This window comes from Thamnophis sirtalis, unplaced genomic scaffold, assembly GCF_051295495.1.
Source record: "Thamnophis sirtalis isolate CommonGarterSnake01/CBP01778 unplaced genomic scaffold, rThaSir2_p1.2 scaffold_4, whole genome shotgun sequence".
NCBI lineage: Eukaryota > Metazoa > Chordata > Lepidosauria > Squamata > Natricidae > Thamnophis > Thamnophis sirtalis.
In genome coordinates this window covers 6,698,835-6,726,357 of record NW_028261384.1, presented here as the reverse complement: position 1 = coordinate 6,726,357, position 27,523 = coordinate 6,698,835, and the positions used below count along the sequence as shown (strand labels likewise).

At 40.6% G+C, this 27,523-nt stretch overlaps 1 protein-coding gene across 2 annotated transcripts in view; it reads left to right on the top strand.

Annotated features, from left to right (window-relative positions):
• CTDSPL (CTD small phosphatase like) overlaps positions 1 to 22,926 on the top strand; it is a 66,327-nt gene extending 43,401 nt beyond the window's left edge. The window contains exons 3-8 of one of the 2 annotated variants that reach the window (XM_087712425.1): positions 453 to 485; positions 6,173 to 6,274; positions 9,408 to 9,464; positions 14,224 to 14,316; positions 18,471 to 18,656; positions 22,181 to 22,926. In XM_087712425.1, coding sequence (XP_087568551.1) covers positions 453 to 485; positions 6,173 to 6,274; positions 9,408 to 9,464; positions 14,224 to 14,316; positions 18,471 to 18,656; positions 22,181 to 22,306 — 597 coding nt within the window. In that variant the 3' untranslated portion in view covers positions 22,307 to 22,926. The remainder of the gene's footprint in view (positions 1 to 452; positions 486 to 6,172; positions 6,275 to 9,407; positions 9,465 to 14,223; positions 14,317 to 18,470; positions 18,657 to 22,180) is intronic. The other variant, XM_087712426.1, reaches the window with a different exon arrangement.
• The last annotated feature ends 4,597 nt before the right edge of the window (positions 22,927 to 27,523 follow it).

Below are 27,523 nucleotides of genomic sequence, written 5' to 3'. Positions count from 1 at the left end.
CCAATAAATTGGATAAATTAATAAAATAAAAAATTAAACTTAGTACTGTACCTAAGGAAAGCTTAAAATTTCATTGCTAATTGCAATAAAAATTTATAGATAAATATTGTTCTGGTATTGATACCGTGCTGAATAAACAGGAGAGCAAAACTGTTCAGCATGGCAATACCACCACATCAAAGCTGGAGGGGAAAAGCCTTGTGTCCCTTTTTTGCAATATCTGTTGAAAATATCAAAATGTCTAGTAACGGTTCCTTTGCAGTTCCTTGATAATTTCTGTCGACACAGTATTTACTTCTCTTAACTTAACCAATTTCTTAAATTCTTTTTTCGAGTTTGAGTTGGAACGTCTTTATTTATTAAATCTGACATGTAGGTTTATTTTATGTTCTACTGTTTTGAAATATTACACTCTTACAAACGATTTTTTTCCCCCGTTTCCCCCCCCCCAGGGTGACCAGATGCGGGTCATTCCCATTCCAAGTGTATGTATTTTTTTATTCTTTTTATGTTCATTTTCCTTTAATGTTCTTGATTTGGGGTTCAGACAGTCTGTATTTGAGTGTGTGTGTGTGTGTGTGTGTGTGTGTGTGTGTGTGTGTGTGTGTGTGTGTGTTGCATGCCGACAAGATCTTAGAAATGTGGAACTACAGTATAGCTGGGCACATCACAAAACCATGTCGTAGTAACCACAATCCACAGAAAGCATAAATTCCACTATTGGTTGATTCACTTTCACGAGCTGGCAACACTTGAGTGCATGGTAGATTTTTGTGAAATGGCCGTTTTTATCATCTATTCAACAATCTGCCCCAAAAAGAAAATGGAATAGGAAAATTTACTTTCATTTGAGCATGTTTTAAAAGTTATGTTTTTTCATTCCCACTCATTCCTGTCATTTTTAAGCGTCACTTCAGACGCGTAACAACTGACTCATATTTATGGGTAAGCAGTGTCCCGGGATCATGTGATCCCCTTTTGCGACTTTCTGACAAGCAAAACCAACGGGGAAGCCAGATTCACTTAACAACCGTGTTACTAACTTAACAACGGCACTGATTCACTTAACTGTGGTTAAGAAAGGTTGTAAGATGGAGCAAAACTCATCTAACAGCAATTTGAGGCTCAATTTTGGTCGTACATCAAGGACTTCATTGTACATAACTGTAAAAAGGGGAATATGCACTCCGCATCTATGTTTATTAAGGGGATATTTACTCATCACATTTGCCCCAGGAATTCGAGGTGGCATACAAAAAAATCTTTAATTTTTTTTCTCCACCACCGCAACTACGCAAAGTACCATAGGTTAGGCTGAGAAAGAGTGGGTGGCCCATAATCACAGAGCAGCTTCTGGGGTTAAAGTGGATTAGAATTTGGATCATACCCAGATCAACCCAGGCTCTTAATCATTATATCATACATCAGCTCTCTGTGTCTTTTATCCTAATATCATTTTAATCCCATCATGTGTAATGCAGCAATTTAAGTTTTCATGGATTTCATTCCCCGCACAAAAATGGTCACTCCAGAGAAGAAAAGGGAAACAACCCTCTTGCAAAATCGTCAGAAAGCCATGGGAAGGTTAGGAAAGTGATCAGTAGACCAGTCAATCAGAATAGAACTGGAAGGGACCTTGGAGGTCTTCTAGTCCAACCCGCCCCTACTCAAGACAAGAATCTTTATACCATTTGAGGCAAGTGGCTGTCCAGCCTCTTCTTAAAAGCTTCCAGTGATGGAGCATTCACAACTTCTGAAAGCAAATTGTTCCACTGATTAATTGTTCTCACTGTCAGGAAATTTCTCCTTAATTCTACATTATTCTTTCCTTGATTAGTTTCCATCCATTGTTTCTTCTCCTGCTTTTTGGTGTTTTGGGAAATAAGTTGACTGCCTCTTCTTTATGGCAGCCCTTCAAATACTGGAAGACTGCTATCATGTCTCCCCTAGTCCTTTTTGTCATTAAACTAGACATACCCGATTCCTGCAACTGCTCTTAGGTGTTTTCTCTCCAGGACTTTAATCGTCTTAGTTGCTCTTCTTTGCACATTTTTCAAAGTCTCTACATCTATTTTGTAATAGTGACCAAAACTGGACACAATATTCCAGGTGTGGTCTAATACTTTTGTTTCTCTGCCTTTGTTTATACTTCTTATTTGATCAACTGAGCTCATTTGTGTGTCCCTGTTTTTGTATATATTCTCTTTAAAAGTCAATGGGTTTTTACAGGACAAAGAAGCCTGTTATATCCAGCAATGTTTAGGGACTGACAATGATGAGGCGCGAAAACAGAAATAAACTATATTGCTCAGAGAAGTCTGCAGTGCCAGTTTATTGCTGGTCTATTATCCAAGACTACAAATAACAGAACAATAGAGTTGGGAGGGACCTTGGAGGTCTTCTAGTCAATTCCCCTGCTCAGGCAGAAAACCTTATACTATTTCAGACAAGTGACTGTCCAATCTCTTCTTAAAAACTTCCAGCGTTGGAGCACCCACAGATTCTGGAGGCAAGTTGTTCCACTGTTTAATTGTCCTCACTGTCAGGAAACTTCTCTTTCGTTCTAGGTTGCTTCTTGATTAGTTTCCATCCATTGTTTCTTGTCCTGCCTTCAGGTGCTTTGGAGAATAGATTGAGATAGCAATAGCAATAGCAGTAGACTTATATACCGCTTCATAGGCCTTTCAGGCCTCTCTAAGCGGTTTACAGAGAGTCAGCATATTGCCCCCAACAATCTGGGTCCTCATTTTACCCACCTCGGAAGGATGGAAGGCTGAGTCAACCCTGAGCCGGTGAGATTTGAACCGCTGAACTGCTGATCTAGCAGTAGCCTGCAGTGCTGCATTTAACCACTGCGCCACCTTGGCTCTTCTTTGTGGCAACCCCTGGGATATTGGAACAATGCTATCAAATCATCCCAAGTCCTTCTCTTCATTAGACTAGACAAGCCCAAATCCTGCAACCCTTCTTTATATGTTTTAGCCCCCAGGCCACTAATCATCTTGGTTGCTCTTCTCTAAACTCTTTCTAGAGTCTCCACATCTTTTTTTGTAATATGGTGACCAAAACTGGATGCCGTATTCCAAGTGTGGCCTTACCAAGGCATTATAAACCGGTATTAAACTTCACGTGAGCTTGATTCTATCCCTCTGTTAATGCAGCCTAGAACTATATTAATAGATCCTATAGATACTGTAGTTACAGGTAATCCTCGGGTTGTGACCATAACAGAACCTGGCCATCACGGTCATGGTCATAAAACAGGTTAGGTTACGGTTTTACAACAATTTTTTTTTGGAGTGGTTAGGCAAATCCAGGGTTCTAAAGGAATCAGTGGTTTTCTATGGATGGAGCTTTGTTGAAAACCAGAAATAAATGCATTTATGCGTTCGTGATAGTTCTGACAAGATATGTCATAAAACATGGTTATGTGACTGCAGGATACTGCCAGCAGCAGCAGTAATGTCAGTAACATGACCCTGGGGGCAACTGTGAGAACTTTGAATCTGGGTCATAAGTACCCCCCAAGATAGGTCAGTCAGAACGTTGAGAAATTGCTATGCAACCAGCCATAAGTCAGGACTACTCCCTAGTCTGTATGTGAAAAATAAAACAAAACAATGTTGCCGCAACCTAATGATATTGGTGTCCTTGTCAAAAACAGACATGGCCATTTTTTTAAAAAAAGAAATGAATAATTTGATGAGATTATGTATGATATAGGCTGCATAAACAGAGGGATAGAATCAAGATCCCCTGAAGTATTATTACCACTTTATAATGCCTTGGTAAGGCCACACTTGGAATACGGCATTCAGTTCTGGTCACCACGATGTAAAAAAGATGTGGAGACTCTAGAAAGAGTGCAGAGAAGAGCAACAAAGATGATTAGGAGACTGGAGACTAAAACATATGAAGAACGGTTGCAGGAACTGGGTAGGTCTAGTTTGATGAAAAGAAGGACTAGGGGAGACATGGTAGCAGTCTTCCAATATCTCAGGGGTTTCCCCAAAGAAGAGGGAGTCAAGATATTCTCCAAAGCACCTGAGGGTAGAACAAGAAGCAATGGGTGGAAACTAATCAAGGGGAGAAGCAACTTAGAACTAAGGAGAAATTTCCTGAGAGTGAGAACAATGAACCAGTGGAACAGCTTGCCTCCAGAAGTTGTGAATGCCCCAACACTGGAAGTCTTTAAGAAGATGTTGGATAGCCATTTGTCTGGAACGGTATAGGGTTTCCTGCCTAAGCAGGGGTTGGACTAGAAGACCTCCAAGGTCCCTTCCAACTCTGCTGTTCTATTCTATTCTATTCTATTCTATTCTATTCTATTCTATTCTATTCTATTCTATTCTATATAGGTGCTGCCTTACCCATCTACAAGCTGTTTAATTCCTGATGATAAAACTGAGTTCCATAAAGGAGTTTTCTTCCACCCCACCCCCATTCTATGGCTAATATTACCAGCCTATATGATATTGATTTAGAAAATTCCAGATCTGTGGGCATAATATGATTCAGAATATCTCTCTTGGTGGCTCCTCCTCCCCACTTAAAAATATTTTCTTTCTGGGGAATCTGGTGAGTCCAATATCCAGAACCATCTGGGTTCATAAGATTGCTTCATTTGAGCCTGAAGGATTCTTAAAAAAACCAAGAATTGTGGGTTTTCCCACTCCAGCCTTAAAATAAGGAAGCAGGCCAGGACATAAATTACTAAAGTGAACGTTTTGTTTTGTGTCCTGCGTATTTTGTTTTGTTTTTTTGTTTTGTTTTCTTGGACATACAGTATGTTGAGCAGAATATATAGATAGTCTTCAACATATAACAGTTCATTCAGTGACATCCGAAGTTACAACGACACTAAAAAAGTGACTTAAAGCCATTTTCTACACTTATGGCCGTTGCAGCATCCCCATGGTCACATGATTTACATTCAGGTGCTTGGCAACTGACTCGCATTTATGACGGTTGCAGTGTCCTGGCGTCACGCGATCCCCTTTTAAACCTTCTGGCAAGCAAAGCCAATGTAGAAACCCCATTCCCTTAACAACCATGACACTTATTCAACAACCACAGTGATTCACTTAACAAAAAAGGTTTCTCGATCAATAACACAAACTTTGGTGCTCAGTTGTGGTCCTAATTTGAGGACTTCCTGTACACAAATGCCTGCTACGTTTCTGTGTTTTTCTGACATTTCTCAGTCTGTATTTTGTTAACTGGATCTCACGTGAGGAAAAATTTGGGACAACTGTCTTGGTTCAGACCTCATTTTTTGCTTTGCGCTGAATTTATTAATCAGGTGGCTTGGTCTCTGAAGCTGCTTGGACCTCTGCCTGTAAAATTATTGTTTTGTGATTGACTATAACCACGTGGAAGCCGTTTTGTCAATTTACTGATAATGCTCTCTCAGATGACCAATTCAGCCAAATTGTGAAGGGAAAAAATCATCATGAACCTCTGCCTTAGTATTTTAATCATTTGGAATACAAGTCTGCCAGATTTAAAAAGAATGCCTTATCTTGAGACTATTGTGGAAAGATTTCTGCTCTTCCATTTCAGATCCCTCCCTCTGTTTATCCCAGGGATCTTCCATAGTAGACAGACATGCTAATTTGAGGGAATACAGGGGTAGTCCTTGACTTACGACCACAACTGAGCTCCAGATTTCTGAGTTAGTTTACAAAGTGAATTTTGCCCCATTTTATGACCTTTCTGTTGTTAAGTGAATCACTGTGATTGCTAAGCTAGTCACACAGTTGTTATGTGAATCTGGGTTCCACATTGTAAGAAAGGTGATCACTTGATTTCCCCCCCTCCACCCCCAGCGCACTGCAACTGTCATAAATACGCATCAGGTGCCAAGCATCTGAATTTTGATCACTTGATTATGGGGATGCTGCAGAGGTTGTAAGAGTGAAAAACGGTCATAAGTCACTTTTTTTCAGGGCTGTTCTAACTTCGAACATTTCTAAATGAACTGTTGTAAATCGAAGTCTACCTATATCATTGAAATCCTTTATAATCCATGCAAAAGGAAATGTGGTCCCAGGTATTTGTCTAGCAAGGCATAAATAATTTAATTATGACTATATTAGTTTTCACCAATTGTTAGATTTCTCGTGGAAATTCCTATATTTTTAAGGTGCTCTTTCTCTTTCTCTCTCTTTAGCCACCAGCTAAATACCTCTTGCCAGAAAGGACAATATCCGATTACGGGAAGAAATGTGTGGTCATTGATCTTGATGAAACATTAGTGCATAGTTCCTTTAAGGTACGTATGCTGTTAATAATATTTCTTACAACTTTGTGATAAATACATGAAAAAGGACAGGCATATCTTCTTTGTCTGATGTCCTTTCTAGATCTTAGAATGTCTTTGTTGTCATGGTAACCTAACTCATGAATGGCCACGACAGTTAGTGGTTGATATAGCCATGTATATAAATATCCATGACCACCTCAAAACGATGCTTTTCCCTTAATCACTGGAGGGTTTTAAAAATAGACTAGACAGCCACTTGTCTGAATGGCTTCCTGCCTGAGCAGGGGCTTAGACTAGAAGATCTCCAAGGTCCCTTCCAACTCTTGCTATTCTGTTAAATCCCCTCTCATTCAGTGTTGTTATAATTTTGAACACTAAATAAGGACTACCTGTATCGCAGGATATTAACTTGCCAAAATGCAAACCCTTTCAATTATGGCTTGTAAGCCAGTGGAAAGCAGTATGCCTCCTCCTCCCCCCCTCCCCAATTTAAATTTCTGCATGTCTGAATGTCTGCAATCTTTGGTGATGCATATCATCACAGCTTAATGTGTATCATACTGATAACAGTTTCCCATCCCGGTTAGTATTGTTAAATGAGGATTATTCATATATGGGTTGGGTTATGCCCCTCCAGCAAGGCTGTTCAGAAACAGTTTTAAGGCCTGGTCTTCCATTGAGATATATTTTTGTCCCGTGGTTAAGGCACTGGGCTAGAAAATGGGAAATTGGGAGTTCTAGTCCCGCCTTAAGTATGAAAGCTACTGACTTTGGACCAATCAACAGGAGATGGTGAGTTCTAGTCCCGTCTTAGACATGAAGTCCTACTGAGTGACTTTGGGCCAGGGGTGAAATGCTCTGAAGTCTGCTACTTTGCGTGCATGGCATGCGCACAGCTAAGAAGCCTTTTCTGAGTCTGCAAAGGTAAATAGAACAACGGGGGGGGGGGGGGTGGGAAACAGCTGGGAAGCGCAATTTAGATTTCCTAGAGAGCAGGATTTTCTGCTTTCTGTCGCACAGCTGATCATCGGAACCTTTTTTAAAACTTTTTTTCAAAACATTTTTTTTAACTAAAATGCTTTAAAAAGTTTTTTTTAAAAGTTCTGATGATCAGTTGTGCCGTGCAATTGTCAGAACTATTTTAAAACCTTTTTAAACATTTTTTTACTATCGGTTCAGGCGAACCGTAGCATTTCACCCCTGTTTTGGGCCAATCGTTCTTTCCCATCCCATCCCACCTCAAAGGATTGTTATTGTGAGGAAAAGAGAAGGAAGAAAGCGTGTTTGATATGTTTGCTACTTTGAGTTATTTGCAAACACAATAAAGGCAGGATACAACTAAGTAAAAGAGACAATTTTTTCAGACTTTGGATAGTAAAAGGACAGGTCAGTTGGTAAAACCAATAAGAGAACGGGAAACATTTTAGGTTTCTCTTTTCTTCCGTCCCCCAGGTTCTTTTTAAGTTAAGGAAAAATTTGAAAATGGCATTCTCCTGTTGTATTCTCAAATGTGTTGCAAACCATTCTTGCTGCATTCGGTTGTATGCAAATACAGGTAGTCCTCGACTTACAACAGTTCGTTTATTGACCGTTCAAAGTTACAACAGCACTGACTTATGACCACTTTTCACATTTAACGACCATCGCAGCTTCCCCACGGTCACGTGATCAAAATCCAGAAGCTTGGCAACTGGTTGCTATTTATGACGGTCGCAGTGATCCCCTTTTGCGACCTTCTGACAAGCAAAGTCAATGAGGGAAGCCAGATTCACTTAACAACCGTTTTACTGACTTAGCAACTGCAGTGATTCGCTTAACAACTGTGACAAGAAAGATTGCAAAACGGGGCAAAACTCACTTTAACAACTGTCTCGCTTAGCAACAGAAATTCTGGGCTCAATTGTGGTCGTAAGTCAAGGACTCCTTGTGCCAGCCTGGCATTGCATTTTTGAGTCACCATCTTTTTCAAAGGATGAATTTCAGAGTTGTTAAAAATCCTCCTGTGGGGTAAAAAGGTTGCATTCCCTTTAAAACTGAGGGGGGGGGGAACCTTTTGAGATGGTTTCCAAAATATCCTTATGCTCTTGTAGAAAAAGGAACACATTCAGTCAAAGGCTGCTTCTCCGCCAGCTGCTTTTTCTCTGGACAAACCCCAGGAAGTGCTGATGCAATCTGCTTTTTTCCCTGGTTTTGTTGCCAGCGAGGGCTGCCTGCTCCGAATTCCCTTTTTGAAAAGGGAAAGGAATCCTTGGCAGAGATTTTTATTTTTATTTTTAAAAAAAAGACATTAACCCCAAAGAAATCCATTAGCTCAAATTGAACTGCTAAGAGGCTGGAGTCTTTCCTTTAACACCAGCAAAGAATTGTTTTTTTCCTAGTAACTAATTCCGTTGGGAGTGTAACAGGTATGGGATATGCCTTTTCTCAATTTATTCAGGGCAGGGCGGGGGGAATCTCCCTTTGGTGAGATACAGTCTGCTCCACCTTTTAATTACTTCTTTGTGGGTTTTTTTAAAAGAATATTTTGTCAGCTGTTACAACTATATTAAGGGAAGCAGTGGCTCAGTGGCTAAGACGCTGAGCTTGTTGATCAGAAAGGTCAGCAGTTCGGCAGTTCCAATCCGGAGCACTGCATAATGGAGTGAGCTCCTGTTACTTGTCCCAGCTTCTGCCCACGTAGCAGTTCGAAATCACGTAAAAACTGCAAGTAGAAAAGTAGGGATCAGCTTTGGTGGGAAGGTAATAGCGTTCCATGCGCCTTCGGCGTTGAGTCATGCCAGCCACATGACCACGGAGACGTCTTTGGACAACGTTGGCTCTTCGGCTTTGAAACAGATGAGCACCACCCCCTAGAGTCAGGAACAACTAGAACATACACGCGGGGATTACTTTTACGCCTATATTGTCGAAATCTGCCGTTCCTGTATTATACAAGTACATGTATAATGCCTCTCTTCAACATATGAATAGGATAATCCCAATCTCTTTGGTAGGTGTAAAAGGGCCTATCTCTGCCAGTTTTTACCAGAAGTATGCAGGTTAATGCCATCTGGGCTGTGTTGCGATTTTGTTAAGTTTCTCCAGACTCTGCAGACTACAAATAATTTTTTTTTAAAAGATCATTTTCTTTTCACTTTTCTAGCCAATTAGCAATGCTGATTTCATTGTTCCCGTTGAAATCGATGGAACTATACATCAGGTAAGAAGTACTACTTGCATTTTTATATGGAGGTGGCAACTTGCTTTGCACCTGTCTAGCATGGCCAGATTTTTTGGCAGAGGATGAAGTTTTGGAGTTAACAGACAGGTTAAAATTAGTGAGATTGGGAGATTGCAGAGTTTCAATTTGAAAGCTAGCAATAAGATGGTAAGAATTACTTTAAACAGTAACAATAACTGGTTCAACACATAAGGATATTTTGCTGCCTAGTCTTCTTGTCATAGTCTTATCCAGATAACTTTCCTGCTGACCACGACTATTTCCGGAGGTTCAGATGCCAGTCCTAGGTGCTAAAAGTCCAGTTTTTCAAATACATGCATCTAAAAAAGGTGGATTCCTATACAGGTAGTCTTCGAACTTACAACAGTTCACTTAGCGACTGTTCAGAGCGGCCCTAAATAAAAAGATTTATGACCATTTTTTGCATTTTTAACCTAGATTCACTTCACAACCGTGTTACTAACTTAAAAACTGCAGTGATTCACTTAACAACTGTGGCAAGAAAGGTTGTAAAATGGGGCAAAATTCACTTAACGAATATTTTATTGAGTAACAAGAAATTTTGAGCTCAATTGTGGTTGTAAATTGAGGACTACCTGTTTTGCTTTCTGAAGTAAAGGAAAATTGTGGATTTCAGTTCCAAAACCTGCTTTCCTTCTTGCTCCATTAAATATTTTTGGGTGGTACAATCCAAAATTCTTAGTCCTTTTTCTCAGCAGCCATGAGGGGTGCCTTTAAATAGAGGGTCAAAGATGGGTCATGACTTTTAAAAAAATCAAAATTCGGTGCCAAGAGCATAGTATCTATTAAACTAGTCTTTTCAACTCTATGAGAAATAAAAGAAAATATTAGCTTCCTCGAGGACCATGCATTGAATATATTTAGGTACCATTAAAAATTTAAAAATTCTTTGAGATTCTAATTTGGAGCAAGGAGTATATATATAAGATAATAAACTATGTCATAGAATGAATGAGCTGGAAGGGACCATGGAGGCCTTCTAGTCCAGCCCCCTGCTGGAGAAGCAGGAGAAACGACTACAGTTTCATCACTTGAGGTTGAATGAGAGTTGCATTTACTTAAACATGCAAATACATATGTGTATTATCTTACATTTAATATAGATGTTGAAAAAAGAAAAGAAAATGTAAGGTCATCCTCAACTTATTACCTTTAATGACAGTTCAAAGTTCCAACAGCCACCAAAAAAAAAAAAGTCATTCATGACCTGAGTTTGCACTTGCAACCATCACAAACTGCCTCACAACTGCCATGGCCACGTGATCTCAATCGGGGCACTTGGCAACTGGTTCGCACTTACAACCAGTTGCAGCATCCTGCAATCATGTGATGCTTTGTTTCCAGCAAAATGCACCCAAGGGGAAAAAATATATATTTTGGAGAATCTGAATTCGCTTAACCACTGTCGTAAAATCGGACCTGGCCCTATGGTTACTGAAATGACTGCAACAGCTTATGAAGGGAAAAAAGTCCTCCACTTACAATCAAAATTGAGCCCAAAATTTATGTTGTTAAGTGAGACATTTGTTAAGTGAGTTTAGCCTCATTTTACGAACCTTTCTTGCCCTAGTTGTTAAGTGAATCACTGCAGTTGTTAACTTAGTAACACATTTGTTACGTGAATCTGGTTTCCCCATTGACTTTTGCTTGTCAGAAAGTCGCAAAAGGCGGATCACGTGACCCCTGGACACTCTGAATGTCATAAGTATGAACCAGTGGCCGGGCGTCCAAATTTTTAATCACATGATTATGGGTTGCTGCCAAGGTTGTAACTGTGAAAAGCTGTCATAAGTTACTTTCTTCAGTGCCGTTGTAACATTGAATGGTCACTAAATGAACTGTTGTAAGTTGAGGACTTATCTGTACTTACAAACTGTTTAACTTTTTTTCCCATTTAGAAATTGCTGAGAGTGTGTGTAAAACTATGATAAACTGTGGACAGTTGTGCATGGTTTTAATAGGTGATGATGTTTTGCATCTAATCTGTTCTTTTTCTAAAGGACAACCTTCTTGGCCTGCCTTTCCAGGAGGGGCTGTGGCCGGGTTCAAGTAATCCAGGATAGGCTGTGTACAATATTAGTGGCCTATCCTAGAGTACTTGCACCGGGACGTAGCCACAACGCGATGAAGAGGATGCTGGGAAGTCCCAAGTCCACATGTCTCCTTCGCACTTTTTAAAAAAGAAGGCCTGCAACAAAAGATGTATCTCAAGAGTAGATTACCTCCAGTTAAAAAAGTGAATTAAACACACACAAAACCAAACTACATGCTGATACAATACTGTCTCTCTCTTGCATTGTACAATTTAGTGACAATAAATTTTTTTCCTTCCCTTCCATCGTTTCCTCTCCTCTTCTTTCATTCCATTATATTCTATTCTTCTATTCCTCTCCACTCCTTCCATTCCATTCCATTATACTCTATTCTTCCATTTCTCTCCTCTCCTCTCTTTCCATTCCATTATACTCTATTCTTCTATTCCTCTCCACTCCTCTCCTTCCATTCCATTCCATTATATTCTTTTCTTCTATTTCTCTCCTCTCCTTCCATTCCATTCCATTATATTCTTTTCTTCTATTTCTCTCCTCCTTCCATTTCATTCCATTATACTCTATTCTTCCATTTCTCTCCTCTCCTCTCTTTCCATTCCATTATACTCTATTCTTCTATTCCTCTCCACTCCTCTCCTTCCATTCCATTCCATTATATTCTTTTCTTCTATTTCTCTCCTCCTTCCATTTCATTCCATTATACTCTATTCTTCCATTTCTCTCCTCTCCTCTCTTTCCATTCCATTATACTCTATTCTTCTATTCCTCTCCACTCCTCTCCTTCCATTCCATTCCATTATATTCTTTTCTTCTATTTCTCTCCTCTCCTTCCATTCCATTCCATTATACTCTATTCTTCCATTTCTCTCCTCTCCTCTCTTTCCATTCCATTATACTCTATTCTTCTATTCCTCTCCACTCCTCTCCTTCCATTCCATTCCATTATACTCTATTCTTCCATTTCTCTCCTCTCCTCTCTTTCCATTCCATTATACTCTATTCTTCTATTCCTCTCCACTCCTCTCCTTCCATTCCTTTCCATTATATTCTTTTCTTCTATTTCTCTCCTCTCCTTCCATTCCATTCCATTATACTCTATTCTTCCATTTCTCTCCTCTCTTTCCATTCCATTATACTCTATTCTTCTATTCCTCTCCACTCCTCTCCTTCCATTCCATTCCATTATATTCTTTTCTTCTATTTCTCTCCTCTCCTTCCATTCCATTATATTCTTTTCTTCTATTTCTCTCCTCCTTCCATTTCATTCCATTATACTCTATTCTTCCATTTCTCTCCTCTCCTCTCTTTCCATTCCATTATACTCTATTCTTCTATTCCTCTCCACTCCTCTCCTTCCATTCCATTCCATTATACTCTATTCTTCCATTTCTCTCCTCTCCTCTCTTTCCATTCCATTATACTCTATTCTTCTATTCCTCTCCACTCCTCTCCTTCCATTCCATTCCATTATATTCTTTTCTTCTATTTCTCTCCTCTCCTTCCATTCCATTCCATTATACTCTATTCTTCCATTTCTCTCCTCTCCTCTCTTTCCATTCCATTATACTCTATTCTTCTATTCCTCTCCACTCCTCTCATTCCATTCCATTCCATTATATTCTTTTCTTCTATTTCTCCCCTCTCCTTCCATTCCTTTCCATTATATTCTTTTCTTCTATTTCTCTCCTCTCCTTCCATTCCATTCCATTATACTCTATTCTTCCATTTCTAGTCTATTCCAACTCTGCCTTGACTCAGTACAGGCAGCCCTCAACTTACAACCATTTGTTTAGTGACTGTTTGAAGTTACACCAGCACCGAAAGATGTGACTTATGACATTTTCTTACTTACGCCTCTTGCAACACCCCCAGGGTCACGTGATCAAAATTCAGACGTTTCACAACTGATGTGTTTAGGACAGTTGCAGTGCCCCAGGGTCATGTGATTATCATTTGCAAACTTCCCAACCACTTCCAACAAGCAGAGTTCAGTGCAGAAGCTGGATTTGCTAAATTGCCGTTGGATTCACGTAACAACTGCGGTAAAAAAAAAAAAAAGTCGTAAAATGGGGCAAAAGTCACTTAACCAACTGCCTTGCTCAGAAACAAAAACGTTGAGCTCAGTTGAGGTTGTAAGTTGAGGACAAGCTGTATATTTCTATGTTCAATAACAATGTGGCAGGAATAACATTTCTTGAGTTAGTGTGGATAGGTTTTATTGCATTAGCTATAATTATTTACTGAAGTATCTTAACTACAATCCTATCAACAGCTTTACTAGTAAAAGCCACGAAAATCCATTCCATTCACAAATCCGGGATTTTGCCATGTTGAAAACGAAACAAAATCCTTTCCCTTTTTGAAGACTTGAAAAAGAGAGCATTGAACCCATTCATTCTTTTTGCAGATGAATAAAATTCCTTGAGTTAGTATGACAGGTTAACAATCCTTTAATTTTAAAATCACGTCCCTTTAAGTTTATACTGTCTGTCCTGGAGCACTTTGCCAATTTATACAGGAACAAAACTGAGTGTAACGATCCAGCAGGACTTCACTTCGCCTCTTGTTTTTTATCAAAATATAAATTGGTCCTCCAGGATCATGAAATTCATGAACTATTTGCTCATTCTTGAATCTCAGTGCCCTCCTCCTTTCTCTACCTCCAGGTTTATGTGTTAAAACGGCCACATGTGGACACATTTCTTCAGAGAATGGGAGACCTTTTTGAATGTGTGCTATTCACAGCCAGCCTAGCAAAAGTAAGTCATGCAATCCGTGTGTCTCTTATTCTCACAATCTCATCTCATTTCAGGTATTCCAAAGTTGGATACACTTTCACCCTGGTTAATTTTGTAACATTGGCTCAGCTGCGTCCAGCATGTCTGAAGAAACGGGCATTTGGTGATCATTAACAATTGAGTTTTCTTCCCTTACCCAAATCTCCTAGAAGGAAAGTTGGGGTCCTTTTTCTTTTTCTTTTTTGGCATATCAAATAAGGAGAAAATAATTATCTTCATCTCCCTCCCACCCCCTTTTTTTCCCCCCCTTCTGCTTTCTTTATCTGGCAACGTGTACTTTTGCCTGCTAATGTGTGGGTAAGTGTTTCCATGGTAACCGTATCACATATGGGCTTGTCTCCTAACTCAGCCTTCCTGGATTGCTCCTGATGCCAATATGGGAGGCCTTTTTTTAGTTACCATGGTTATGTGTGTGTGGGGGGGGGAGGGAGGGTGTTAGAGAGAAAAATAGCTTATTACATAATGTACTATCCTTAAACTGGGACAGATTAAGCAGATCTTTTGCACAGTTGGATCGATGTATGGGCAATCAGTAATAGAGTCTTCAAGCACGTCAAAACGTACAGAGCAAATCCAATATATGCAAATTCTGCTGAACGTTACCTTTGTGGACTTGAGCTGTTCCGAACAAGGAAGGAAGGGGACCTATACTTCGTTGTACCCTTGAATTAGAAGTCCTCGTGCTTTTAGTGAACTTCCACCATAAATGTTTTAGTCTTGTGGTGTTCCCAGTGTTGTCTGTACTTGTGATAGCAGAAAAGCTCTTGTCTGCTGTTTTTGCAGAGGATAAAATCATTATTGTGCACACTTTAGTAGCAGTGGCAAAATTAGTGGAATAGACCAGTGTTTCTCAACCTTGGCAACTTGAAGTTGTCCGGACTTCAACTCCCAGAATTCCCCAGCCAGCGAATGCTGGAATAGACAGTGGAATAGAGTAACTTCACAAATAAGTTGGCCAGTGGCTCTTATTTACAAGAGGGGCTTCCCTACCAGGCTGCTTCATCAGAAATTATTCCCATTTTGGATTTTTTTAAATGAATTACAAGCGAGGCTGTACCTGCACAGAACAGGTCACCCAGCTTGGCAAAACAGCTGTGCGTGTATCCAAAGATAACTTTCCGAGCAGCTGCAAGAAACATCTTTTTTTTACAAATTTCTCATCTAGATATGATATTGGTGTGTTCAGTTCATATCAGGTGTGGTGTCGGCAGAGACCCCTAGTTCAGGTATTTCAAGTGCAGGAAAACCCCACTTTTAACGTTTCAGTGTTAAAGCAGCTTTAATATTCTTCCGTTTTCCAGCAGACTTCCTTTTCTGGTTCTTGAGAAGGAAGACTGAAAATCAAGACAAGTTCATTACCCTTCCACAATTTTCATTGAAACCATCGTACTTGGGCATCGCCACGAAATTAGAAGATTGTCTAATCTCTGTGCTCTGAAATTCTATGCGGTGCAGAAAATTACAAGATACACAGTTTTCAAACTAAAACAGGATTATTATAAAATTACAAATAATATGCATATCGACCGTTAATCGTTTAAGTCTTGGTTTGTTCGATTTCTAGTCTAATACAGGTAGTCCCCGACTTACGACCACAATGGAGCCCAAAGTTTCTGATGCTAAGTGTGACATTGGTTAAGTGAGTTTGCCCCATTTTTCTTGCCACAGTTGTTAAGTGAAGAATCACTGCGGTTGTTAAGTTTCTAACACGGTTGTTAAATGAATCTGGCTTCCCCATTGACGTTACTCGTCAGAAGATTGCAAAAGGGATTACATGATACCGTGACCCGTCAAAACCGCGCTCGACTAAGCCGCGCCCGATTAAACCGCATCGCTGACGTCATCAACAGGGCGACAACAGCCAGCACGGAGAAAGAAGGGCGCTTTAAATAGCGCTTTGAAAGCAAGCCGATTCAACTTAAGGTAAGGGTTAGGGTTAGGGTTAGGTTTAGGGTTAGGTTAAGGGTTAGGGTTAGGTTAAGGGTTAGGGTTAGGTTTAGGGTTAGGTTAAGGGTTAGGGTTAGGTTAAGGGTTAGGGTTAGGTTTAGGGTTAGGTTAAGGGTTAGGTTTAGGATTAGATTTAGGATTAGATTTAGGGGGGTTAAGTTTAGGTTTAGGGGTTAATTTTAGGTTTAGGATTTACAGCGTGCTTCTGTCTCCGCGCTGTTGTCACCCTGTTGATGACGTCAGCGACGCGGTTTAGTCGGGCGCGGTTTAATCGAGCGCAGTTTTGTGGTGGAACCACATGATACACCCCCCCAAAGACCCTGCAACCATTATAAATATATGTCAGTTGTCCATCATCTGAATTTTGATCATGTGACCATGGGGATACCACAGTGTGAAAAACAAGTCACTTTTTTTCCAGTGCCATTGTAACTTTGTATAGTCACTAAATGAACCGTTGTAAATCAAGGACTATCTAGCAGAATATGCTTAGGAAAGTACAAGATTATATACTCTGTCCCTTCATGAGGAATTGGTCTAAAACCAGGATGACGAATCTATGGCACGCATGCGCGCGCTGGTCAGCTGATTTCCGGCCTTGATTTTTTTTCTGCATCCCTGAAGCTCCAGAGAGCAAAAAAACACCCAATGCGCAACCCAAAAGTTCGGGAACGGAGTCTCCTAGAAAGACTCTGGAGCCTGGGGAGGGCGAAAAACGGACCTACTGGGCCCACCGGAAGTCGGAAAACGGCGATTTCTGGCCTCTGGAGAAGTGTGGTGAGGAGGCCATTTTCACCCTCCCCAGGCTCCAAGAAAGCAGTACACGCGGGACAGCGGGAAGGGGGCGTGTCATGCGCGCATGGGCAGGGGGCATGGCACAGAGGGGCATTAAATTATAGGGGTTGGCATGCAAGCGCGTTATTTTGGCACCCAAAAGGTTCGCCATCCCTGGTTTGAAGCCTACCTGCTACTTCTGTCACGGTTTATTTCCTCTTTCTAAAAACGAGACTTTCCAATTGTGCTTCATATCACGTGGACAAAATGCCATTTTGATCTAGACGAAGCTGGTTCCTTTCAGTGATGCTTTTCGAATTAGACTTGAACCAAATCCCAAAGATGCTTTTTCAAAAAAAAACAACTAGGCTGTTTCTTGATTTCTTTTTTCCCCTTTGAAAATGTTTTGCTTCTGCAGTCGGATAAGAAGCAAACTTATTCAACAGGGGGAAAAGAAACCTTTTGCTTCTCATTCACGAAGCCTCTGCAGTCGGATAAGAAGCAAATGTTTTGAAAGGGGGGGGGGGGGAAAGACCTTTGCAGCAACCCCATAATGATGTGATCAAAATTCAGATACATGGCAACTGGTTCATAGTTATGACGGTCACAGTGTCCCGGGGTCCTGGGATCAACCTTTTGCAACCTTCTGACAAGCAAAGTCAAGGAGGAAGCCAGATTCCTTTAAAATCACCCGAGCTACTAACTTATCAAGTGATTCACTTAACAACCGTTGCCGAGAAAGGTTGTACAATAGGGCAAAACTCACTTAACAAATGTCTCACTTAACTACAGAAATTCTGGGCTCAATTTTGGTCGTAATTTGAGGACGACTTGTATTTTTTGTGTGTTTAATCCTCAATTTTCCGGGGGCCCTCTTAGCGCTTGGTTCCAAGGTGGCGCAGTGGTTAAGGTGCAGTACTGCAGGCCACTTCAGCTGACTGCTAGTTCAGCGGTTCTAATCTCACCGGCTCAGGGTTGACTCAGCCTTCCATCCTTCCGAGGTGGGTAAAATGAGGACCCAGATTGTGGGGGGCGATACACCGACTCTGTAAACCGCTTAGAGAGGGCTGAAAGCCCCATGAAGCGGTATATAAGTCTAACTGCTATTGCTATTCCTAGGAAGACCTCTTACCCTAAGCGTGAATTATTTCCACCAGACTAAAAATAACACGTCTGTCATCATTTTTGACTTCTGGAAGCTTTTACGTCACATCCTAGGAAAGCACTCAGCCACACCGTCATCATGGTTTTATCTTTATTTCTTCATGGGGGCTTATTTAATGTTTGTATATATATAAAAAATATACATTTAGTTTTTCATGGGGAGAGAAACGTTCTCTTATTTCTTAACCATAACCCCTTTTCTTTTATTAAAAAAAATATATATTCAAAAGTATGCAGACCCAGTGGCAGATTTGTTGGACCGTTGGGGTGTGTTTACGGCTCGACTCTTCCGGGAATCCTGTGTTTTCCACAGAGGAAATTATGTGAAAGATCTTAGCCGGCTTGGGCGAGATTTGAGCAAAGTCGTCATCGTAGACAATTCTCCTGCGTCTTACATCTTCCACCCTGAAAATGCTGTAAGTAGTTTTGATCTCAATTTTGTGGTTGTTCAGTCATTAGGTTGTGCCTGACTCTCCACGACCCCATGGACCCCACAGCATGTTGGTATTGGTATTGGTATTTATTCGATTTGTAAGCCGCCCTATTCCCCGAAGGGACTCAGGGCGGCTGAACAAAAACCAGGGGAAGGGAAAACACATACAGAAAGTAAGACAAACGGTTCCACCACAAAACCGCGGACGACAAAATCGCGGTCAACGAAAGCACGTATGTGACGTCATCACAGCGCGATGAAAAAGATTGAAAAATGTAAAAATAAAGCTAAAAACCTACCCTACCCCCCCAAAACCTAACCCTAAACCTAACCCTAAACCTAACCCTTAACCTAACCCTTAACCTAAACCTAAACCTAACCCTTAACGTAACGAAAAACCTAACGCTAACCCTTAACCTAACGCTAAACGTAACGCTAACGCTCTAACCCTAACCCTTAACCTAACCCTAACCCTAACCCTTAACCTAACCCTTACCTTTATGTGAATCGGCTTGCTGTAATTTATTTTTTATTTCAATTTTTCGATCTTTTTCGTCGCATTGTGATGACGTCACATACGCGATTTCGTCGACCGCACTTTTGTGGAACACGCTTTTGACGGGTCACGAAGACAAACAGGACAGTGATACAACAATTTAAAAAACACAGCAAGCACAGCAAATTCAAGTGGGGGGGGGGGGAACTCAACCCCAGGCTTGCTGGGACAGCCAGGCCTTAACGGCTGTCCGGAAGGCCTGAAAGGTGGCGAGGGTCCGAATCTCCACGGGGAGCTCGTTCCAAAGGGCCGGAGCAGCCACAGAGAAGGCCCTCCTCCGGGTAGTCGACAGCCGGCATTGGCTGGCAGATGGAATTCGAAGGAGACCTAATCTGTGGGATCTAATGTTAGGTCCCCCTTGCCCTTCTCTGTCTTCCCATTAACACGTGAAGTGTTAATACCACTCTATAAGGCTTTGGTAAGACCACACTTGGAATACAGCGTCCAGTTTTGGTCACCATGAAAAGATGCGGAGACTCTAGAAAGAGTGCAGAGAAGAGCAGCAAAGAGGATTAGGGGACTGGAGACTAAAACATATGAGGAATGGTTGCAGGAACTGGGTATGTTTAGTCTTATGAAAAGAAGGACTAGGGGAGACATGATAGGAGTCTTCCAATATCTCAGGGGCTGCCCCAAAGAAGAGGGAGTCAAATTATTCTCCAGACCACCTGAGAAGCAATGGATGGAAACTAACCAAGGAGAGAAGCAACCTAGAGCTAAGGAGGAATTTCCTGACAATCAGGACAATTAACCAGTGGAACAACTTGCCTCCAGAAGTTGTGAATCCTCCAACACTGGAGATTTTTAAAGAAGAGATTGCACAGCCATTTCTCTGAAATGGCAGTGGGTTTCCTGTCTGACCAAGGAATTGTATTAGATGACCTTCCAATTCTGTTATTCTATTCTGTCTCCTGGAGTTTCCCCAAACCCATGTTCATTGTGTTGATGACACTATCTAACCATCTCATCCTCTACTGTTCCCTTCTCCTTTTGCCTTCTATTTTTCCAAACATTACGGTCTACTTTAGTGGCCAAAGTATTTGAGCTTCAGTTTCAAGATCCATCTTTCTAAAAGAGCAGTCAGGATTTACTTCCTTTAGGACTGACTGGTTGGATCTCCTCGTAACCCAAGGGACTTTCAAGGCTCATCTTTAACCATGGTTGCAATATATGGAAGTATTTTTTGCTTTTGGTTCTGTTTAGGGAGATATTAGTTGGCTTTTTCTTTTTTTTAATAGACTCCAGAGTGTCAGTTTAGTAAGAAATTTGGGGATCTGCCATTAGAGAATTATAACTCTCCGGTCATTTGCCAAAGAAACCATTAATTAAATTCATGAAGTAAAAGAAGAGAGCCTTCTGTGTTGTAGCCCCCACCCTGTTGAATGTTCTCCTCCCAGAGGTGAGATGGGCCCCCCACTCTCCTGACCTCCTGAGAAGCTGTAAAAACTTGGCTCTCTGGCCCTGTTTGGGTCTAGAGCACACAGCTAGTTAACACCCTGAAAGCCCCCTTAAAAATAAACACATTTAATTTATCCTTTTCTTTTCAAATTTTGTATCTTTTAATATTTTAAAATATTAAAAGAGTCCTCCTGTGATATAGATGGGTGTGTTTTCAAAATTTAATAAAATAAAACCTCAAGTGCCAAATTGTGCATCAATCACCAGGAGACGGTGAGTTCTAGTCCCGCCTTAGCCATGAAATCCAGCTGGGTGACTTTGGGCCAATCACAAGGAGACAGTGAGTTCTAGTCCCGCCTTAGGGATAAAAGTCAGCTGGGTGACTTCGGGCCAGTCCCTTTCTCTCATCCCAACCCACCTCACAGGGTTGTTGTTATGAGGAAATTGAGCGCGAGGGGGGGGGGGTTTCTGGATATGTTTGCCACCTTGAATTACCTCTAAAACTAATAAAGGTGGGATAGGAGTAAATGAATAAAATACAGAACCATCTCCTTGAATAATGCAAGTGACCCCATGGCTTTGTCTGGAACTTCTTCATGACTGGAGGAGTGCGTGCGTGTGAGACTTTCCTCAACATACAACCACCAGCCAGCCCAAGTTTTCCATTGTTAAACAGGACAGTTTAACAGGAATAAATGAATTATTTCTAAAATTAATAAATTACGGGATAGGAGTAAATGAATTTTCTTAAAGCTTCGAGCAATCTACAACTGCAGAATTATTATTTTAATAATAATAATAATAATAATAATAATAATAATAATAATAATAATAATAATAATGCCAAATGCAGACTTTGCAAAGAAGCTGATGAAACTGTTGATCACATACTCAGCTGCTGTAAAAAAATCGCGCAGACTGATTATAAATTGCGGCACAATTCAGTAGCACAAATGATCCATTGGAATTTGTGCAAAAATTATAATATTAAAACAGGAACAAACTGGTGGGAACATAAGCCTGAAAAAGTCACCGAAAATCAGATGGTCAAGATCTTGTGGGATTTCCGCATACAAACGGACAAAATACTGGCGTATAATACGCCAGACATCACACTGGTTGAGAAAAATAAGGTTACAATCATAGACATCGCAATACCAGGTGATAGCAGGGTCGCCGAGAAGGAACATGAAAAAATCGTAAAATACCAGGACTTAAAAATCGAAATTCAACGACTATGGCACAAACCAGCAGTGGTAATTCCAGTGGTAATTGGCACACTGGGTGCTATTCCAAAAGCACTGGAATTACATTTAAAACAGTTAAAAATTGACAAAATCACCATCAGTCAAATGCAAAAAGCCGCACTGCTTGGATCTGCACGCATATTATGAAAATACGTTACGACGTCCTAGGCCCCTGGGTGGGGCCCGACTAGTAACCAATGCCAAATCCGGCGAAACAACTGGCCGCTGTGATACAATTCTGTTGTTGCGATAATAATAATAATAATAATAATAATATGTTGGGTTGCTGTTGCTTTTTTATTTCAGGTGCCTGTTCAGTCCTGGTTTGACGACATGGCAGACACAGAATTGCTAGACCTTATTCCTTTCTTTGAAGGGTTAAGCAGGGAGGAAGAAGTCTACACTATGCTCCACAAGCTGTGTAACAGGTAGTCGGCTCCTTGGAACACCTGTCCTGTTGCATTACCTGAAGCCTCTCCCAGGGACTGCTCTGGGTAAACCTTCAATATTCCTGATTTTTCCTTTGCCCAATGCGAGACAGCCGCGACCCAGTGCTTCTAAATCATGAGATTGACTTAATGCCGTGAAGTGAACGGATTACGTCTTAAATGATGAAGAAAAAGAAGCTATTTTGAATGGGGACGTTTAACGCATTTCATAAAGCAAATTCTGCTCTCTTTTGTTTTTTTCCCCTCCCTTAAAACATGCCAAAAAGAAAAAAAATATGAACCCTTGGTGTTAACTTCACCAGTCAAGTCATCCCCCCTTCCACCCGCTTCCCAGCTCATCCTGCTATGCAGAGTGTTTCCCCCCCCCACCCTGCCCTGCTTCATTAGAGCAGTTGACCTGTCTCTGAACTTGATTTCTTCCAGGATGAAGTGCCTTTTTGAATGTTGTTTCAAGATTTACAAACAAAAAACAAAAAAAACAAAATCACTTTTGTACAAGAGGTATTTCCAGAATCTTTTAGTCTTGTATTGTTTAAATGCTTGAAGAAGAAAAGAAAAAAAAAGGGGGGGGGGAGATTTGGGAGACCTTTTTTTTTTTTTTTTTAATAGAGCAACTTAAAAACTACGGAATCAAAGAAGAAATTTGGGGAATGTTGTTACTGTCCTTAAAATATCAATGGCTATATTTTGTATACTGCATTTTGAAGCCGCATAACCAATAGGTAGAAGTGAACGGAGTAACATCTAAGGTGGAGATGCAGCTCCCTTATTAATTTGGACGACGTTTTGCACTTAGTTTAGGGCATATCTGCATTTATTTATTTTTCAGCGGGAATACAGCAAAATGGAATGGGGAATGCCCTCCCTTGCGACTCCACATTCCCTTCAAGAAGAGTCTCCGATTGTGTTTGCTAACGCACAACTGCCAGGTGTTTCTGAGGTTCAGGGATGAAATGGAGAGAAAGCATAGAAGAAGAAGAAAGACAATGAGTATATTTGTTCAGCGTGAAATATTTATAGAGAGGTATTGCAGACGATGCTGTAAAGTCCCAGGGGAAGCGAAGTTTCTTTCCATAGCCCTCCTTCCTTTTCATGGCCCTGGTGGGAGACATTTCCCTTTATATATATTTTTTATTTTATTTTTTAAATTGTGCCCTGTGTTTTTTTGTTTTTCCTCTTTCAAATTGCTGCTAACGAAGGCTCACCAAATGGAACTGAACTTTGGCTGTTATACTGTTCTTTGCCGCTGTGCCTGTGCTACTGGAATTTCAAAAGCCCTTTGACACTCTTAGTTTCTGGCCAACGCAGCCGTGTGTTAATCAATCAATTATTATTATTTTTTAAAAAATTCGGGGTTGTCACCAGTGTTTCCACAGTGGTGGTGGAATTTTTCTTCCCTTCATGCTTCTTACATTTTTTTTGTTTAAAAAAAGAAAAATAGGGATGTTGGTTCTGTGCTTTAATTCTATGAGGGAACATTTTATTCTTCTTTTTCTTAGCAACTTTCTTATCATGATCTAATGGTCAGTGCGTGGAGATCCTTAGAGCTAACAGCGTTTAGGGAAAATCAAGTTGTTGGAGTGAATTTTTTTTTTTGTATTTTTATTTGATATCTGCTCATTCCTTAGTATAGGACAGTGTTTCTCAACCTTGGCCCACCTGAAGATGCGTGGATTTCAACTCCCAGAATCCCCCAGCCAGCATTCGCTGGCTGGGGGATTCTGGGAGTTGAAGTCCACGCATCTTCAGGTGGGCCAAGGTTGAGAAACACTAGTATAGAACAAGGTTTGAGCTTTTTCTGAAAACCACAGCTCTGTTAAGTGAATTGGTCTGAGAGAAAGCACAATTGCACCACATTGGGGCGGGGTTTTTTTTGGCCAAGATGGTCAAATCATTTCCTATTGTTTAGATGTAAGCATTTTTTTCATCCTTGGAGGGAAACATTGTATAAATATGAAGAATATTGGTCTTCTCTCTCTCCCTCTCCTTCTCTCTCTCCTTCTTCTTCCTCTCTCTCTCTCTCCCCCCCCTCTCTCTTAACCTCTGTAAGAGAGTGCATTTCAGTTGTATGTTTCCATCCTCCTTGTAAATTCATTTTTATTTTACTTTTTTACACCAACCAAAGCCCTTTGAAATGCTCAAATTAGCCATAGTGGACAAGAACTGTCTTTAAAACATTTGGTGCTTATCCCAAACACAACTCTCAGATGCTGAGATTACAGGTTCTTGCTCCTTGCCTTTGCCCAGTTTTAGTTGAATTTGTTTAAAAGGTTTAAAAAAAAAAAAGAATCAGCTAAGAAGCAGATGGGCCCATCTTTTCCATGTGAACATTCAGACCAACTTGCATAGGCAGAAAACAGGTGATCGGACGCACAGTAAAACAAGAAAGCCAAAAAAACAGACTTTTGACTCCATCCAAGGAATTTTTAATCAGTGTTTGGAGAGCTCTACCAGTATTGCTTAATAAGCAGGACAGTCCTATACGAACCCCAAAGGATGCCTCTCCATATATCTTCATTTGACTTACGGAAGGTTCTTCTTTTAATTGTATGTCTTGTTTGCCAAGAATCTGATATTATTCAGAATAATAACATCTGGAGTGTTGGTGATTTCCTTTGCTTTTTTTTTCTTCCCTTCTTTCTTTCTTTCGTTTGAAGTTTTATTTGAGTGCTGGTTAAGTCCATGAAGCTTAATTTCAGCGAGATCTTTAATTTGGGTATTTGAGTTCAAAATAGTGCGAAGCATTTATACTGCCAAAGCGTGTTCTCTAAGCAGTATTTTTTTTTTCTACTGTATTTCTAGCTTTCTGAGCTTCAGATACACTCTGCAGGGAAAAAAAGAATTCAGGTTGTAACGGGGGCAAATACGATGGCAATGGTTGGTATTAAGTTGGAAGAAAAATTGCAGCGTCTTTTCTGGCTCGTCTTGAATCTTTTGAACTTCCCAACAACCAGTTTCCATCCTATCTTTGCCCTTTCTAATAATGTGTGTCTTTGACAGTTTTATGCGATCCGTTGTGCATAACGCAGGCCATTTTGTTTTACTTTTGCTTTTTTTTATAAAATCAGTGGGTGGTTCTTTTTTCTCTCTCTCTATCCAGTTGCCTTAAATGTCTGTGAATGAATGTTGATTATGAAAAGTGTCTTGTAACTTGATGGGGAAATCCCACATCCAGCAGACAACAGAACTTCCAGTGGGGTGTGTGTGTGTCCCAATTATGATAAATTCTGGGATGTGGAAATTGATCAATTTCGTGGTTATAACAACCACGTGCCTTTTCCTTACTTGGGCACAATTTCATTCTGGATCTCCTCAGATAAATGTAGTCCTGAGAATACAGGATGTTCCTTGTGGAAGGCCGAAGAAAACCTATTTTGAAATTTAGGCATTACCTCTCTTTGCACTGGATTTTCTGAGACAATACATTTTGGGGGAATTGTTTATGAAGCATCTTACAGCCATATTCAAGGTGCTTAGAAATCCCTCAGAAATATTTTCCTGGTTTTGAGGTTGATCTGTGATCAGTCGCTCACAAGAGGAATAAAATCAGCTTTTGTCCATTTCAGTGAGCCATTAATTAACCTGCCCAATCAGTTACTTTTCAAAGTCTTTAACACAAGGCAGGGGATGCCTTGCATGGAATATGCAATCCTGCTTGGCTGTATATTAGAATTCTACTGACACCTACACAGTTTTTCAGGCACACACTCACCAGATAGTTGCATTTGCCCTGGGTTGAATACAAGATTTTGTTGGCCCTTTGTAGAAAAGTTAGCCAAGACGGTGCCCTTGATTGGAAGGGTATGAGTGCAGCAACAACTACCACCTTCTGCAATGTAGCTTGAAGGTTGGCATTTTGGATACTTGATGAATGCAGTCAGCCCAGGGAGCAGGTGGGGGGCGGAGTCAAAAAAAGTCGATAATGCAAGTAAAAAGGGGCAGGGCTTCAGTACTACGACGGCGGCCATCTTTAATCCCCTATCCCTGATCCTGAACTTTAAACTTCTGCTTGCCTCTTGAGGAGTTCTGTTGTCACTTGTATGTGGGGAGATTTTTTGTGTGTGGGGGGGTGGGGGTGATTTAAAAATTGGCATGATGCAGCACCAGCACTTGAAGGGTTCCTAGAATATGAAATTCCCTTCCTTCCTTCCTTCCTTCCTTCCTTCCTTCCTTCCTTCCTTCCTTCCTTCCTTCCTTCCTTCCTTCCTCTCTCCCTCCCTTCCTTTCCTTTCCCTTCCTTTCCTTTCCTTTCCCTTCCTTTCCTTCCTCTCACACCCTTCCTTTCCTTTCCCACCACTCACTTCCCTCCTTTATTCCTCTCCCTCCCTTTTCCTCTCTCTCTCCCCCCCCCCTTCCCTTCCGTTTTCTTTGCACTCGCAAACACTATGGAGTCATTGAGTATCATGGGAGAATTATGTCTACTTGGTCTTTCCTCTTGCTTGATAAAGTTACTCAGGTCTTTCCACAATGAGTAACTTACACAGGGCGGAAAAGGAGGAATGAGAGACCTGGCACACATCTTCTAATCACTGACAGCTTTGCACAGTTGTTACGTCAATTATGTATTTCATTGTACTTAGTCTAATTCACTTAACCTTCTAATTTTGATCTCAAGTTGGGAAGCAGAATGCCCTGGATACCAGTAAATTAACATCCACAATAGTTAAACAGACAAATACTGCCTGTGTCTAGAAATATATATTTTACCAAAACTGGAAAGGGACGGGGGAGGGGGGAATGGTCAAGAAAATAAGGTGCAAATAATTGTTTCTTCTTGCTCAACTTTTTTGTACTGTAACTTAAAAAAAATCACAGCAAGGAAAGCTTTTAATTGACAAATCGCTCCACCTCTAGAGTTGTTTAATTTGTGATGTGTGCAGTCTCTATTCCTGGCATCATTGATGAACTAGAATGAAAATGTGGAAATTCCAATCTCAAAAGAACCTGGAAATATCAGTGTGTAAAAAAAAAATCTGTAGTATATATATATATATATTTTCCAAAATGAAAAAAAAAATGCTCTATAGATCTGTTTTTTAAAAACAATAATAAAACACCAAACCGCACAGTTCTATTGTAAATTGAATGTTTTTGCCTCTGATTTAAAGGTGCTGCAACAATTACTTTGACTGGGAAGGCAAATTAGGATTGAAAAATGGCTTGAAATCCTATCAGCTACCTATGCAAAATAAATAAAAGC